The 17,209-nt window shown below is 50.3% G+C and overlaps 1 protein-coding gene across 2 annotated transcripts; it reads left to right on the forward strand.

Annotated features, from left to right (window-relative positions):
- Nucleotides 1–1,840: 1,840 nt before the first annotated feature.
- Nucleotides 1,841–11,363, forward strand: REM1 (RRAD and GEM like GTPase 1). Of its 2 annotated transcripts, none has more exons than XM_055544684.1 (5): nt 1,841–1,966; nt 2,821–3,386; nt 4,471–4,553; nt 8,785–8,986; nt 10,417–11,363. In XM_055544684.1, exons 2-5 carry the CDS (start codon nt 3,047–3,049, stop codon nt 10,686–10,688), a joined length of 897 nt encoding a protein of 298 aa, XP_055400659.1. In that variant the 5' UTR covers nt 1,841–1,966; nt 2,821–3,046; the 3' UTR covers nt 10,689–11,363. The 2 variants fall into 2 exon arrangements, with proteins under 2 accessions (XP_055400659.1, XP_055400660.1); XM_055544685.1 differs by having other exon boundaries at nt 1,854–1,966; nt 3,005–3,386.
- Nucleotides 11,364–17,209: the final 5,846 nt, after the last annotated feature.

A 17,209-nucleotide genomic window follows, 5' to 3' on the forward strand; every position in this document is an offset into this window, starting at 1 on the left:
ACCATGATAGAAAGGGACAGTACACAGAGATCTGAGTGCCAGGCTCAGGTAAGCCACACTATGTTAATCCTTGTAGTGTGGTATCAGGATTAAATGAGTTAATAATCTAGGCAACGTGATCAAACTATGCTAGGCACAGCACAAGAGTTCAGTAAGGACTTCCCTGGTGGACCAGTGGTTAGCAATCCGCCTGCCAATGCAGGCAACACAGGTTAGATCGCTAGTCCAGGAAAATTCCACATGCCACAGAGCAACTAAGTCTGAGCTGCATCTCAACTACAGCTCTAGAGTCGGAGCTCTAGAGTCCTCAAGCTGCGACTCCTGAAGCCTGGGAATCTAGAGCCCATGCTCTCCAACAAGAGAGACCACTGCAGCTGGAGTTGCCCCAGTCTCCACAACTAGAGAAAGCCCACATACAGCAGCGAAGACCCAGCGAAACCAAAAATAAATAAACACTTTTTTTAAAAGGTTCAGTAAATATTCATCAAGTAGGGGACAGCCATTCTTCCAGGCACAGGACAGCCCTAGTTGCATAAGGGGCGCTTACTTTAGAATTTGTTGAATGAATGAATGATCAAAACAAGACATTCAGAACCCTGCAGGGCAGAATTCTTGGGCTCCCTCCGCCCCCCAAACCCCCTTCCAAAATTAATTCTCCATCCAAAGCGGGGTCCATCAAAGTGGGGTCTATGAACTCTGCATCAGGCTCAGTTAGCCTTCTGTTTAAAATGCAGATGTTCAAACCTCTCTACAGGACTGCTGAATCTGTCTTTCTTGCATAGTGGGACCAGGAATCCGAATATTTAACAAGTTTCCCAAGGGGTTTTTGTGAAAGCTAAACGACCGTATAGCCAAAGCTATGGGTTTTCCAGTAATCATGTACGGATGTGAGTTGGACCATAATGAAGGCTGAGCTGAAGAATCGATGCTTTTGAATTGTGGTGTTGGAGAAGACTTTTTTTTTTTTTTTTTTTTTTTGGCTGTGTTTTGTCTTAGTTGCTGCAAGGGCTTTTCTCTAGTTGCAGTGGCCAGGGGCTACTCTCCAGTTGCGGTGCACGGGCTTCTCATTGTGGTGGCTTCTCTTGTTCCAGAGTATGAGCTCTAGGGCAGAAAAGCATCAGGAGTCAGTGGCTTTCGAGCTCTAGCATGCTGGCTCAGTAGTTACGGTGCATGGGCTTAGCTGCTCCACACCAAGTGGGATCTTCCCAGATCAGGGATCAAACCCAAGTCTCCTGCCTTAGCAGGCAGATGCTTTACTACTGAGTCATCAGGGTAGCCCTGGAGAAGACTCAAGAGAGTCCCTTGGACTGCAAGGAGATCAAACCAGTCAATCCAAAGGAAATCAACCCTGATTACTCACTGGAAGGACTGATGCTGAAGCTGAAGCTCCAATACTTTGCTAACCTGATATGAAGAGTGGACTCATAGGAAAAAGACTCTGATGCTGGAAAAGACTGAACGCAAAAGGAGAAGGGGGCAGCAGAGGATGAGCTGGTTAGATAGCATCATCAGACTGGACATGAATTTGAGCAAACTCTGGGAGATACCTGGCGTGCTACAGTACATGAGGTCGCAGAGTCCCGCATGACTTAGCAACTGAACAAGAACAACAAAGAGTTGGTCGCCCCATTGCTGGAGTGGATAGATGTGGATGCAAAGTGGATCCAGGATCAGGAATCTGGGACCCGTGTCCTTCCACTCTCTTATTCCCCCCTCCCTGGCAAAGAACTTAAAGCGATGGGTCAGCGGAGTTCTGCAAAAACTCATTCAGCAGCCAAAGCCTTGGGGCGGAGACCCCGGGGCTGCCCTAATGGGGCGGGGCTGGACGGGGCGGGGTCGCGGCTCCTCCCCGGCCCGGGAAGCTGGGCGGGACCCGGTCGAGGGGCTGCGCGGCGAGGCATTGGTACACCCTGGAGCACCGGGCAGCTGCGGCCGCCGAGGACCCTGGATCCCTCCCCACTCCAAGGTAAAGGCCCACCCAGTCCGCCACCAACTTAGGCGAGTTGGAGCGGAGTTCTCCAAGGCGTCTGTTGGCGGGGGGAGAAGGGCGGAAGAGTTCTGCCGAACAAGCTGGGAGGAGGAGGGGGCCCTCGAAGCCCCCCGCTGGGTGAAGGTCCCCGGATCTGGGGTCGGGAGAGCTAGATAGCCTGGGAACCCTCCAGGGATCTGGGGACTCACACCCAGGACCCTCGGGACTAGGGAAGCTCGGACTCTGGGAATGCTATGCCCTCCTGGGCTTTGTGGGTCTCCTCTCCACCCCCCCTCCCCTCCGGGACCCCTTCTTGTCACCAGACCTGGGGTCTGGCTGCCTCCGAACCCCGCCCTCCTACAGCAGCTGGAGGCCGTCGTGCCAGTCGCTCCTGAATTTTTCACGGAGGGGGCGGGCCGGACACGCTGTTCCCATGGCACCGGGGCTCTCATGTTTCAGCCGGAGGGAAACCCCCCACCCCGACCCCCAGTCTTTGGCAGTACGGATTTGTCCTCCCGGGCCTCTTCCTCAGCTCTCCTGGGATGCCTCAAAAATGAATTCCCCACCCCACCCCCGCCCCCAACCAAGGGGCTCTCCACCCTCCTTGTACTCCCCAACCCCAATCCAACCGTGAGGAAGCGGAGGAGGGGGCAATTCAGGTGTCTTTCATGAACACGGGTCTCCTGTTCTGAATGCGGGGGGTTGCTCTGTGTGCATGCTTGTGTGGACATCCTGTCTCCCTGCTGCCCTTCTGCCTGTGTGTCTGGGGGGAGTGGGTCGTCCTCAAAGCATAGGAAGTGACCTCTGGGAGTGTATGCATGTGTGTGTTCACGCGCACTCACCCCTCCTAGCCTGACCCAAGTTCACTCTGGGCCTGAAGCCAGAAAGCCCCCATCTGGAGGATCTGAGGTGCCGCCTCCTCCCATCTGAACAAAAAAGGCCTCTGGAGGAAGCCTGAGCAGCAGTTCATCAGGACACTACAGAAGGGGCTCAGAGCACCTCACCTGGCTCACCACCCACTCCCACTTCTTGCAGAAGGAAGGAAGGAAGGAAGGAAGGAAACTCCCCTTCCCAAGGATGACCCTAAATACTCAGCAAGAAGCAAAGACCCCCGTGCGTCGCCGAGCCAGCACTCCACTGCCCCTGTCCGCCCGGGGCCACCAGCCTGGCCTTCTGGGCACAGCACCTTCTACACAGTCCCAGCATCCCCGACTGGGCCAGTCAGTCTCCCTCAACGCCCCTACCCGGCAACCTTCACCTGCCCCCAACGGCTGGTCCTCTGAATCCAGCGACTCTGAAAGCTCTTGGGAGGCCCTGTATCGCGTGGTCCTGCTCGGAGATCCTGGTGTCGGGAAGACCAGTCTGGCCAGTCTCTTTGCAGGGAAGCAAGAGAGGGACCTCCACGAACAGCTGGGAGGTAGGGACCCTGTGGGCTGGGCTGGGCTGTGGTTGAAGAAGTCAAATCCCTGTCATTTGGGACATACGGCTGCCAAGAACCTTTGTACAACTCCTGCCCTGCTCAACCCTAAGGGACGTCATTCAACCAGGCTGTGAAGTGAATGAGGCCCCCTAGAGCTGTGCAGGGCATAACCCACACAAAGATATATAGGAGGGGGAATTCCTTGAATAGTGGCTGAGAAGTTTGCTAGTTTCTCATGGTGTGTGCTTCATTTTTCTGTCATAAGGGAAGCAATTCTGAGTTCCACAAGTCCCAGTTATAAAGAAACAGTGGATTTTCTCCCAATTCTCAGATCCTACCAGCCCCACAGACAACCATCCATGTCCACCATGACCTGCAGCCAAACTGAAATCCTGCCCAAAATGGAAACTCCCAAATTCTAAGTTTGGGGCCCTGGGTTCCTCTATTCCCAAGAGGCACAGTGAACTGAGAGGGCTGGGGGTCCTAGGATGATGGGAATCAGGGACAGGACAGAGGAAATGAAGATGGGTCCCTTCAGGGCTGGTGGAAAGGACCCAGGATGAGTGTGTGTGTGGAGTGGTCAGGGGGAGGGGAGGCTTAACGGCAGAGATGAGGTGGAGATACTCTGACCAGGCTCTTTCTCCAGCCTTGGTCGCCCAGAATGAAAACCTATATGAAAGGTCTATACGTGTACACTGGTATGTATAACAGATGGGGAGACGGAGGTCTAGAGAGGGTGACGTGATCTTTTCTTGAAGCACACGCTAAGCCAGGGACAGAGCAGGACTGGGAGAATTCCCAGCCCCACTTTAACCCCACGGCTCCACATCCGTTCAGTCGAACCAACCAACAAACGCTTTCTCAGCACCGACTGTGTGCCGGGTACTGTGCTGGGAGCTGGGGAGCCAGGACTCCTCCTGGGCTTGTTGACCCGTCAGGAGGAACAGACGTCAAACAAGTATAGTGAACACTTCAAGGAGAAGTGGAGGGCGCGATGTGACCCAAAAGAGGGGTTAGGAAGGGCTGCACCCTCCCCCAGGCCTGCGTCTCCTCCCTGAAACCCGGCTTTCTTCTTTTGCAGAAGATGTGTACGAGAGGACACTCACAGTGGATGGAGAGGACACCACGCTGCTGGTCATGGACACCTGGGAGGCTGAGAAGCTGGTATGGCACAGCAGGCAGGATTGGGGGGGAGGGGTGCTGAGGAAGATCTCCTGGAGATATGGCAACCCACTCCAGTATTCTTGCCTGGGAGAATCCCATGGACAGAGGATCCTGGTGGGCTACAGTCCCTGGGTCGCACAGAGCCCGACACGACTGAGCGACTAAGCACAGCAGCAGCGCTAAGGCTAGTACCAGACTCCTGTCTTCTCGTAGGACACCACAGAGCAGGGACAGGGCAGGGCCCATTAAACCACAGCTCCTCAGCAGCACCGAAGCCAGAAGAACCTAATGACCTTGACCCTCTCTTCCCAGTCTATTCACCCCCTCCTGATAGCATCCCAGGATGTGCTTCTAACCCTGCAAACCTCCTCTCATGAGCACCATCATCCCACTTCACCCACTCACATTGCACAGAGGAGGGAACACCCCCCCACACCGCCGTTCCTTTGTCTTACATACAGGCTTTCTGCAATTGGCTTACCCTCTCTGAGCTTCAGTTTTCTCACCTGATAAATGGGTGGATCATTCCTGCCTTCCTTACCAGCTAGTTTTTTTTTTTAAACATACTTACGCAGTTTCACAGAGATAAGCACAGTTTGGAGCATGAAAAAATTGGTGAACACGAGTGAAGAATTGGCAATAAATATAATTCTTATTAATCATAACTTGGTTGCTAGTGAAAAAAAGGACACCAAGGATGTCCCTTGCTAGCCCATTCCAAAGCAGGAATGGGCTAGCAAGCATCAGCCAAGGACATGTCCCCAATATGCTTTTCTTAACTTGTTGGGAGTTCTTTTCTGCTTGCTATACAGGTATGCTCACTGTAGAACCCTGAAGAAATACAACTAAGCAAAGAGAAGGATCCAAAAATCACCTGGATCCCATCTCTATAAGGGGTAGGCCCCTCCCCCAACACTCAGGGAGGCCCTGTCCACAGAGTGGGGCTTTAGAGGGACAGTGTTGGGTCATTGACAAGAATGGCTGACAGCTCCAGTGATAGGCCCAAATTTAGGGATGAAGGAGCTATGGGACCAATTCCTTTTCACCAGCATAAAAGGAAACCCAGGTCCAAATGAACATCATAAGAATGATGATGATTCTCTTAAGAGCAGCTGATACTGATGGAGCACCCTCTTCCTGAGTGTCAGCCCCAAGTGCTAAGCACTAGACATGTATTTTATGATATTCGGTCAAGACAAAAACTTGAGTAAGTGTACTTCTGATTCTCATTCTATTGATGAGGAAATCAAAAGCTCAGAGAGGTTAAGTAACATGTCCAAAGTTCTCAGATAGCAAGTAGGATTCAAATTCAGATCTATAAGACCCCCAAGTTTGCACTCTTTTTAAAAATATTTGTTTATTTATTTGACTGTGCAATGGCTTTCTCTAGTCACAGCGAATAGGGCTACTCTTCTTTGCAGTGAGTGGGCTTCTTATTGTGGTGGCTTCTCTTGTTGTGGAGCACAGGCTCTAGTTTGCAAGGGCTTCAGTAGTTGTAGCACACAGGCTCAGTTGCCCTTCGGCCTGTGGGATCTTCCCAGATTAGGGATCAAACCTGTGTCACCTGCATTAGCAGGCAGATTCTTAACCACTGGACCACCAGGGAAATCCAAGTTTGCGCTCTTATGCATTAGGACTGCCCCTATCTATCCCCACTGGGAGCATCACCTTCTGAACCTCCATCCAAGGTTCTACTCCTTCACTTGTTCATTCAGAAATACTGGCTGGTCCACACCTCAGCCAAGGCAAGGGGAGGGCCAGGTGTGCAAGGCCCACCCCAGGGTCTGATCTTGGGTCCCTGCAGCCCCATTGCACATGGCCACCCTTGGGGTCATCCACGTGGCAGCAGCCTTCTGGGTCCCACATACTTCTGCCCCAGTGGAAAGCCTTGGGGATCCAGTGACTGATTCATACCCCAAGCTTTTTATTAAATAAAGAATAGAGGGAGGGAAGGAAAGAGGGAAGAGTGAGAGAGGGAGGGAAGGAGGGAGAAAGAAAGAAACCTTGGTGGATACATACCATGGACCAGGACACTGGAGACCCAGGAGTGAATAAAGCAGACGTGTCCTCTGGCCTCATGGAGCTCACAGACTGGGGTCTGGGGTCTGGTATCACTTTTTGGATACAGTTGAGAATCCTATGGGGCAGAGTCCAGGGAGTTAAGAAGAGTGATCAGACTAAGAGTCCCACGTGGGAGACAGAGTAGGAAGAATACTGGACTAGGTGGCAGGAATTGCCCAACTGTTGTGTGGCCTAAGAAAGTGTTTTCTTCTTGTCTGGCCCTTGGTTTCCCTGCAGATTCCCTGGCCAGTGTCTGTGAAGGCATTTCCCAAAGAGGGTCCATGCAGCAGCAGCCTTATTGAAATAAGCATCCATTCTTTCCATCCTTGGGCTAGACGATATTTTTATATATCAGAGAGGCAAAATCTGACAGGATTGGGAGGGCTGTTGGCTCAACCAGTAGTACTTTAGCCTTGCTGTCCGTCAGGGTCACCTGGAGGGTATTAAAAATCAGAGTCTCAAGTCTCACCCCAGACCTAATGAAATAGAACCTATAAAAGTAGAGTTCTGAATCTACATTTTTAATCAACCCTCAAGGGGTTCTTACCTACCAATCCATGTACCAATCAGCTTTTGTGATCCTAACACATAACAAATCCTTCATAAATAAATATGTGCAATGAATGAGTGAATGGTCGAGACCCACCCTCTTATTCTACAGATGAAAAAACAGACTCAGAGAGAGAAATGAACCTGTCCATAGTCAAAGCTAAGAACCCAGAATAAGAACCCACATCTGTCTGACTCAGTTCAGAGTTATCTGGGAAGGATCAGTATGACCGTTGAGAACTTACCTGCTTTGAGAATAATGAATAGTGATGCCTCCCTACTTATCTACCTTATTTGGTTATCAGAAAACTTTCCTGGCTTCTTTGGCCCTAACAAACAAGGCTTCCATCACACTCTGCATCTCCCACTCCTGCCCACCACCTCCCCTCCTGCTCAGCCTGCTCATCCTTTCTAACCCCACTTACCAGTCTACTTGGAAGCCCTCTCAACTCTGCCCAGTTGAGCTCTTCTGGTCTACCCCTGCCTCAAGCCCCCTGGTTCCTACAGCCACTTGCCTATGCCTCTCTTAATGGTACTTATCACACTGCATTATATCTCTATTTCCATAGCATCCCTTCCTGATCATGAGCTTTTGGAGGGCAGGAACTGTGTCTTATTAAACACGTAGAAAGCTCGTACCCAGGTGGTTCAGTCTGAGTGCTGTCCCTGTCAAAAGACCATCATCCAAAACAGAATATCAAAATTATTTCAGTTCTTCCCTTTCCTTGTCAAACATCTTGAAAGGACTCCACTTTTTAAAAGGCCGCTTGCCTCTCACCCACCCCCTTTCCTCACACCCACCGTTGCTCCTCCAACTCTCCAAGACTATCCAGAAAAAGTCCTCCCCCGGAAGACAGCCTTCTGTCCTCACTTCTCTCCCTTCCTTTCTCTCTTAACTCTGGACTGCAAAAGGTCAAAAGAACTGTCCAGCAAGACCAGCCCCTCCTCAAACCAGACAAAAGAGCTGAACAGGCAAAGCCAGAATGCTCCTTAGAAGGAACAGGAACCAAATAGATCTTTTGTCTCCAATGTTCTGCCTATGTGTGTGTGAAAGTCGCTCAGTCATGTCCTACTCTTTGTGACCCCATGGACTGTAGCCAGGCTTCTCTGTCCATGGAATTCTCCAGGCCAGAATCCTGGAGTGGGTAGCCTTTCCCTTCTCCAGGGGATCTTCTCAACCCAGAGATGGAACCCAGGTCTCCCGAATTGCAGGTGGATTCTTTACCATCTGAGCCACTAGTGAATCCCAAGAATACTGGAGTGGGTAGCCTATCCCTTCTCCAGCGGATCTTCCTGACCCAGGAATCAAACCAGGGTCTCCTGCATTGCAGGCAGATTCTTTACCAGCTGAGCTACCAGGGAAGCCCCTCTGTCCCGCCTATAGAAGGAATTGATGAATGAGAGAATGGAGCGAAGTAGTGCCATTAGTCAGATGTTTCAAGCAGAGAAACTGCAGCTCAGAGAGGATTGGTGGTTTCCCATGGTGACTCAGGAAATCATGGCAGAATTTGTCCCCCAATCTGTCCAAAGTATAAACCTCAGCCCCATCCCACCCATTAGACCATCCCAGTCTTCCTTTCTCAGCTAGGGCCTCAGTACCCTCTGATTCCCTGCCCTGCAGGAGGAAAGCTGGAGCCAGGAGTCGTGCCTGCAGGTGGGCAGTGCCTACGTCATCGTGTACTCCATCGCAGACAGGGGCAGCTTCGAGAGTGCCTCTGAGCTCCGCATCCAGCTGCGGCGCACACACCAGGCGGACCACGTGCCCATCATCCTGGTGGGCAACAAGGCAGATCTGGCGCGCTGCCGAGAAGTCTCCGTGGAAGGTGAGCCCTCCACCCTCCTTCTCCGCCTTTCTCTCAGCCCCACTGTCACTGTCTCCTCCAGTGCTCTTCCTCTCAGTAACTCGTGCTCCAGCCCCTACCTCCATCCCACCCCACCCCATCCCCTGGCCACCACATCTATTTGCCTAAACCTGAAAGCTAAAAACCATGTTTGCCTCTTCTCTCATTCCCTCTAACCAGTCCCCAAATCCTGTCAAGTCCACTTCCCTTAACCCCACATTCCCTCCCCCTGCCATGCCCACAGCCTCTGCCCCATCCTGGCATCTCCACTCTAGCCTGGGCCAACCCCTATATGTCTCTGTCCCCATCCCATGGGTTCTCCTCACCAGTTGCCGGAGTTCTCCAGAACTAGAGCGGACTTTGTCACTTCTCTGCCTAAAAGTTCCCCTGTGTGCCCCAGTGCCCTTAGTCAGAGACACAGTTCACCAGGCATGACAGGCCCAGTGCCTGTAAGCTTTCAGGGACTTACATCTGAGACCGGAAAAAGACAAATTATTGGCTCCAAAATAGTTAGAAAATTATACATTCAAATTTCACAGAGCTTTGTCTGCAAAACATAATATTTGTCAGCCAGCAACTGCAAACCAAAATGTTTAATGTTATATTTAAATTGTATTTAAAGTGGGATAGAGAATATTTTAATATGATTGATGTATCAGATGAGACAGATACAGGTCTTTCTCAGGGTACTGAGACCCTGGCTGAGGAAGAAGGGCTGGAATGATCTAACTAGTAGGATGGGAATGAGGTTTATACTTTAGACAGATTGGGGGGCAAATGCTGCCATAATTCCCTGTGTCACTTTGGGAAAATCCCAAGATACAGATCTTAAAATGGCCCTACTCATTGGGCAAAATCTAAAAACTATGGAAACAGACCCAGAGCAGGAAAGCCAGTTCCACAAGGTCACCAGCCACTGAGGACTAGACCTCAGGGCCCTACATCCAGTCCAGTGGCATCCTGCAGCTGGAAGACCATATGCTTTATAAGCAGACATCCCAAAATTCAGCAACATGCCCCCCGGGAGACTGTGTTAAATTGCAGGTTCCAAGCCTTACCTACAGAATCAGAATCTCCGTGGCTGGGCTCAGCAATCTTGCATTTTAACAAGCTCCCCCAGATAATTCTGATGCACAGATTAGACCCCTTCCCTGGCATTCAAGACTTGTGGGACCAAACTGCTCCCAACCTCCCTGTCTTCCCAGCCTCATTTCTGCCACCAGTATCATTCACTAGCCTGTGAACTAACTCCTCAAAGCCAGATTTATGTCTGAGTCCTCTGGCATGGAGCACGAGGTATGGGGAAAGGAAAAACTGTGCTTCCTGGTTGAAATTGACCACACCTTCTGCTACCTTTATCTCCTTTTTCCGGTTGTGGCTCTATCACGTCTTATCTGACCCCGCCCCCTCAGAGGGCCGCGCCTGCGCTGTGGTATTCGACTGCAAGTTCATCGAGACGTCAGCCACGCTGCAGCACAACGTAGCGGAGCTCTTCGAAGGCGTGGTGCGCCAACTGCGCTTGCGCCGCCGGGACTGCGCAGTCGGGGAGCCGCCCGCGCCCAGACGAAGGGCGAGCCTAGGGCAGCGTGCTCGACGCTTCCTGGCTCGCTTGACAGCCCGTAGCGCACGCCGCCGGGCTCTCAAGGCCCGCTCCAAGTCCTGCCACAACCTGGCCGTGCTCTGAGGCCGCCCACCCGCCCTCCAAGGGGTGACGAGACACTGGGGTGCGTTCTAGGCTCCACTAGCACCACCGAGGGGCAGAGACTTGGTGGTTAGAGTGTGTATCGTGGGTCTTGGCCGCCCGCTGCCCCAAGGGACAGAGCATCACCCCAGCCACAGCTTCACGGACCTCTCTGCCCTAGGGAAGTGATGGACAGACTAGGGAGCCAAAGCCTAAATTGGGTTTTTTATGCGGTGGGTATCTTTTTGTTAAAAAAAAAAAAAAAATGCAAAAAAACAAAAATCGTTTTTGTCCTTGGGCTCTGGCCAACCCTCAGAAATGCCCCCCACAATAAACCACACCAAAAGGATCTCCTGTTTGAGTGCCCAGACCTCTTCTTTGGGGCTCGTCCAGGTGTCTCCATGTCCTGCTTGCCCATGTACACAGGGCTGCAGACTGGGTTAGCCTGCTGATCTGGGTATCAGGGTAGGGGCTTCCCTGGTGGCCCAGAATCTGCATGCAATGCAGGAGACCCGGGTTCGATCCTTGGGTCAGGAAGATCCCCTGGAGAGGGGAATGGCAACTCACTCCAGTTTTCTTGCCTGGAGATTTCCACCCATGGTATCCCAACGAGTTGGACAGGACTGAAGGACTAACTTTCACTTTCTGGGTGTCAGGGTTAGTCAGTAAGATCACTGGACAAATTGTATATTCAGGCTCCTCCCGGAACTGCTGGGCACAGCCCCTGCCCCACAACTCTGAGGGAGACCTAGTAGAGTACAAACACCCACAGTTCAGTGTGATAACCTCCAATTTTCTCATTAATCCATTTTTTAGTTTAAATCCACAAAATATTCTCTGAAAGGAATTTTAGCCTGCACCCTAGCAATATAATAGCTGGTGTTTGTTGGGAGCTGACTGGATACTAAGCTGTCACAACAATTAATCTTCACAACCCATGTTTAACTAGTTAGAAAACAGACGAACAAACTGAAGGCTTATGCTGCAGATCACGCAGCTGCTGTAAGTGAAGTTGCCAGAATTCAATCCAGGCTTGTGAGACTACAAGGCTGGGCCCAACTTATCCATAGTTCTCTTGGTGGTGGTGGTGTTCAGTCATTAAATCATGTTCAGCTCTTTGTGACCCCATAGACTGCAGCACGCCAGGCTTCCTTGTCCCTCACCTCTCCCACCGTTCTCTTGGAGAATGTGACAAAAAACTATAGACTCTCAGGGAAATGGACTTTCAGACACAAGTTTTGCATACAATATAAAGGGGGTGGGTGGGCTCCATGAAATTCAATCCGTTAATCCCCAGGATGGACCCCCCAATGTAATCCAACTCACTCATTTTTGCAGCTGTGGAAATTGAAGCCCAGACAGGGGAAGTGAGTGCCCCGGAGCCACCCAGCCAGTGAGAGTAAGGACCAGACCCCAGAGCCCAGCCTTCTCCTACGTCTGTGTGACAAGTAGGAGGGAATGAGGCATCCAGTCTGGCTGGGGATGGGCCTTGGGGGTCAGGTCAGGAGTTTCCAGCCTAAGGGAAATTGGTGTCACACTACTTTGAGAGGAGAACAAGATGCAAACGGTTTGGACCATTGTGTCCCTGATGCCTGACACCCCCTGCCCCCGTCCAGCTGCCTGCTCAGATGCCTCAGCCCCGCATGTGGGCCAAGTCCCTGCTGCCAGGACACCAAAGCACAGGGAGGCGAGCCACCATGTCCTCCAGCTATGACCTGCCCCCACCCCAATCTTGCCGGTGGGCAGTGATGGCAAACTTTCCTGTCCCAACCTCAGCCTAGGGAAGGGAAAAGGAGGAGGGTCTTCCCCCACCCCAAGCGGTCTCTGGAGGCCTGTGGTCATGGGGGAGGGGCTATCCTTGTGGAAAGTTGGCAGAGGCAGCCGGCAGCAGGCGGGAGAGTGGAAAAAATGATATCAAACCCGGAAAAATGCAGGCCGGATGGAGGGCCCAAGCCGGCCCTGGGAGGTGGGAGGGAGGGAGGGAAGGAGGAGGCCCCACAGACGGAGAAAAGAAGAGGGGCTGGGGAGAGAACACAGGAGCTGGTTTGGGAAAACCTGGGGACAGTCACCACGATTCCTTCTTTTCTTCATCCACAGATATTAATTGAGGGCCTACTAGGTACAGGGCAGAGTGCCAGATTCTAGGGAGACAGTGGTGAACAGAAGGACTAGGGTGTTACTCCCTGGAACACACTAGAAAACAAGTATACGTTTAAAATAATTACAAACTGATAAGGCGCCAAAAATCAGGGTGGTCATGAAAATAATCCTATTCTCTCAATTCACAGATGGGGAAACTGAGGGCCAGAAAGCAAGAGGAAGCTACTCAGATTGTGGAGAAAAATTGTTGAGACCAGGATTAGGGGGAGGAAGTGGAGGGAAAAATAAAGCAGTGCAGACTGCATACAAGGTTGGGTATGCAGTCAACACGGCAAGACAACACAGTGCGGGAGGGCATAGACCCTAAACCAGGGGTTCGGTGTTCAGCCCCTGCCCCCCTCCATCCCTCTGTGCCTTAGTTTTCCCATCCATAAAATGAGATTCATGCCAGTTGCTTCCCTCAGGATTGATGGGCGGATTAAATTACTTAAGACGTGTAAAGGACTTATAACAGTTCCTGTGTCTAGGAAGATTCAGTAAATGCTGGTTCTTACTATCATATCTTAAAACCTTAGGGAAAAAACCTGTGTCATCGTAGGAGATTACTACTCATCATAGTAAATATTTGCTGAATCGATTTATTAACCAATCTGTAAAGGGGCCTTTTCAATCCCAATCTCTCGGATTCTAGGAGTCTGTGAATAAGGCATGGCTGGGAAAGCATGCCAGAAAGCCACAATATTCCTCCCAGGGACATAGCCTATGACAGTTTAGAAAGTTCTTTCTCAGACATAAAAACAAACCAAAAAAAAAAAAACAAAACCCAAAAGCTAACTTTGTTTTAGCTCTTTCTATGTAGTAGGCCCCATGTTCCATATTTGGTATGCATTTTCTCATTTCATCATCACCATCTACTTAATAGTTATCATTAAGTAACATAACAGATGAGCACATTGAGGCTAAGAAAGCCAAAGAAATTTGTCCAAGGCCACACAGCAAGAAAGGGTAGTCAGGATTCACAACCAGATAAGTTGTCAAGAGGCAAGTAGGAACTGCCATCTTCAGTGTACATATGGAGAAACGGAGGCCCAGAGAAAGGAAGATTGCCCAAGTTTACGTAATAAAAACAGAAAACAGTTCCTTCACTCTTATCATGTATCGGGTACTGTGCTAAATGCTTTTCATACAGTAAATCCTCAAAACGGGTCATATCACCATTCCAGTTTTCAGATGGAGAAACTATAGCAGAGAGAGGTTCAAACCCTGCCAGGGTTAAACAGTTAGCAAATAGCAGAGCCAAGATTGGAATCAAGGCAGTCTAGTCCCATGCTGTGAGGGGCTATCTATATGGTGCTGTTCGGTGGTGCAGAAAGTTCAGCGCAGCTGGTGTCTGCCCAGCACCCTGCTGCCTTGGCTGGGAGCAGGGTGAAGAACAAAAGCATATTGAGAGTATCCTTAGCCGCCAGCTGGGACTTTCCACCTTGAAGGGAGGGTACTGTTATGGAAAAAGTGATAAAGCTCTGGAAAGATGAATGTCTCCCCAGGGGCCCCAAGTCTCCTCAGAGTCTCCCTCCCCCCTTCTTTTGCTTTAGGGGAGGGCCACGAACTGTGCTGGCCCGATTCAGATGAGATGAGGGCCACCTGGATCCCTACACACCCCAGCCTGGCTGCTCAAACACTGAGGATCCGTATTTGATCCTGGCCTGGATGGAAAGTTCCAGCTTCTCAGCCAAGGGCATGGAGCTTCCACTCAGGGACCCCCAAGGAAGGAATCAGGTTCAGGCTGGAACTCCCTCATTTTTGGATGGTGGGATCTCACAGGCACAGTTCAGTCCTTCCTTTATTCAAACTTTGACAAGAGTGTGTGCTCTGAAGGAAGTTAAGGAGGGTTAAGACACAATTGGCTGCTGTGTTGCTGTTTTTTTTTTCAATTGTTTTTAAAAATTAAGAATCTCTCAGCTGTGCCATGACTGGGTAACCTTAGGCAAATCAAAATATATGGAGTGAAGGGGTTAGGGTAGAATTCTTTCTCAGAATTCTGTCTCAAGAATATTTGAATATTCTAGTGGAACAGCTTGAAGAAATATACAAGTTCAGTTTCAATTTCAGCCCTGTTTCCTTCTGTTCAGCTCAGGATTTAGTGAAAAATAATATTAACGATGGGATGGGAGCTCTGGGTTCAGCAGTGTGTGTCATTTTCCCCAGTTCCACCTGATTCAAGTTCAAGGCTAAGATGGATCACTCTTCTACTTTCTATGCTGCATAACAAACCACCCAAAGGTTGGTGGCATAAAAACAATCGTTTTATTATACTCGTAGATTTTGTAAGTCAGGAATTTGGGCAAAGCAAAGTGGGTATGGCTCTTCTCTGAGACCTCAGCTAGGAAACTCACAAAGACCAGAGTGACTAGAATGATCTCACACATCTGGAGCTGGAATCATTCACGTTGGAGGAGGTTGATCCTGGCAGTAAAGTGGAGTCTCACCTACACGTGGCCTCTCCCGGTGGCCTGGTGCTTTTGTTACCTGTTGGTGCTGTAACAAATTACCACAAACTTAATGGTTTAAAACAGCACAAACTTATTATCTTATATGGATCCTTCGTTGCTCAGTCGTGTCTAACTCCGTGATCCCATGGACTATAGCCAGCCAGACTCCTCTGTCCATGGGGATTCTCCAGGCAAGAATACTGAAGTGGGTTGCCATCCCCTCCTCCAATGGATTTTCCCAATCTAGGGATCAAACCCATTCTGCATTGCAGAAGGATTCTTTACCAGCTGAGCTAACTGGGGAGCCCTGTTATAGTTCCATTGAATAAAAGTCCAACTTGAGTTTCACTGGACTAAAACCAAGGTGTCTGCAGTGCTGCATTACTTTCTGGAGGTTCTAGAGAAGACTGTTTCCTTGCCTTTCTCAGCTACTAGAAGTCAGCCACTTTCCTTGGCTTGTGACCCCTTGCTCCATCTTCAAAGCCAGCATCATGGAGCCAAGTCCATCTCACGGTGCCATCTCTCTGGTTCTCTCTCTTCTGCCTCACACTTCCACCTTTGTGATTACACCGAGCCCACCCCGACAATCCTGAATAATCTTCCTAGTTTAAAGTCAGATGATAAGCAACCTGAAATTCCATCTGTGACCTCAATTTCCCTCTTCTGTGTAACATATTCATAGGTTCCAAAGACTAGGACATGGACATTTGAGGGGAGCGGGGAGCCAACCCATGGCAGGATAAAGTGGAGGCTGTAGGAAGACTGTGGCTAGGTTTTTACTCTCTCCCAGCACACAAACTCAGTCTTGTTCTAATGAATACACAAAGAAGGCCCTAAGGTAAAGGGGTTCCTTCCTAGTGGGATGTCAGGGACATAGGACGCTGTCCCCAGAGTCTGAGCTTGTCTTCCTTTTTCAAGCCCATGCTTCTCTCCAAAAGCACCAGCCTTTTCAAGCCTACCCTGAGGAAATCTCCATTCACCTTTTGGAAAACCCTACTCCCTACTGACAGATGTAAGCCTTTCTTCAGAATTATCCCCCTCCCTCAGCAGTAATCTTCAGAAGTCTGAGTTATTGGGGTTGTATTAAGATCCCAGTTATTGGGCTTCCCTGGTAGCTCAGATGGTAAAGAATTTGCCTGCAATGCTGGAGACCTGGGGTCGAGTCCTAGGTCTGGAAGATCCCTTGGCAAAGGGATAGGCTACCCACTCCAGTATTCTTGGGCTTCCCTGGTGGCTCAGACGGTAAAGAATCTGCCTGCAATGTGGGAGACCTGGGTTTGGAAGGTCTCCTAGAGGAGGGCATGGCAAACTACTCCAGTATTCTTGCCTGGAGAATCCCTATGGACAGAGGAGCTTCGTGGGCTACAGTCCAAGGGGTTACAAAGAGTCGGACATGACTGAACAACTTTCACTTAAGACCCCAGGTGTCCCAGCAGGGCAGTCAAGGGTGCTCTTTGCTCTTTTTTACCACTTCTAGTCTTACAAACGGAGAAGGCAATGGCACCCCACTCCAGTACTCTTGCCTGGAAAATCCCATGGATGGAGGAGCCTGGTAGGCTGCAGTCCATGGGGTTGCGGATACGACTGAGCGACTTCACTTTCACTTTTCCCTTTCATGCATTGGAGAAGGAAATGGCAACCCACTCCAGTGTTCTTGTCTGGAGAATCCCAGGGATGGGGGAGCCTGGTGGGCTGCCGTCTATGGGGTCGCACAGAGTCGGACATGACTGAAGTGACTTAGCAGCAGCAGTCTTACAAAACAGCGCACAGTAAATGTGACCACTCCAAACTCAGTCCTTTTTAAGGTCTGCCCACCTGTGTGAATAAGTTTCCATGCCATTTCTCACAGTCTGTTTAGGAAACAGTTGAATCTTACATACACGTGTGTATGTACACACATGTGCACAGTGACTCCAAAACTAAAAAGGGTCACTA

Source organism: Bubalus kerabau, chromosome 13, assembly GCF_029407905.1.
Source record: "Bubalus kerabau isolate K-KA32 ecotype Philippines breed swamp buffalo chromosome 13, PCC_UOA_SB_1v2, whole genome shotgun sequence".
NCBI lineage: Eukaryota > Metazoa > Chordata > Mammalia > Artiodactyla > Bovidae > Bubalus > Bubalus kerabau.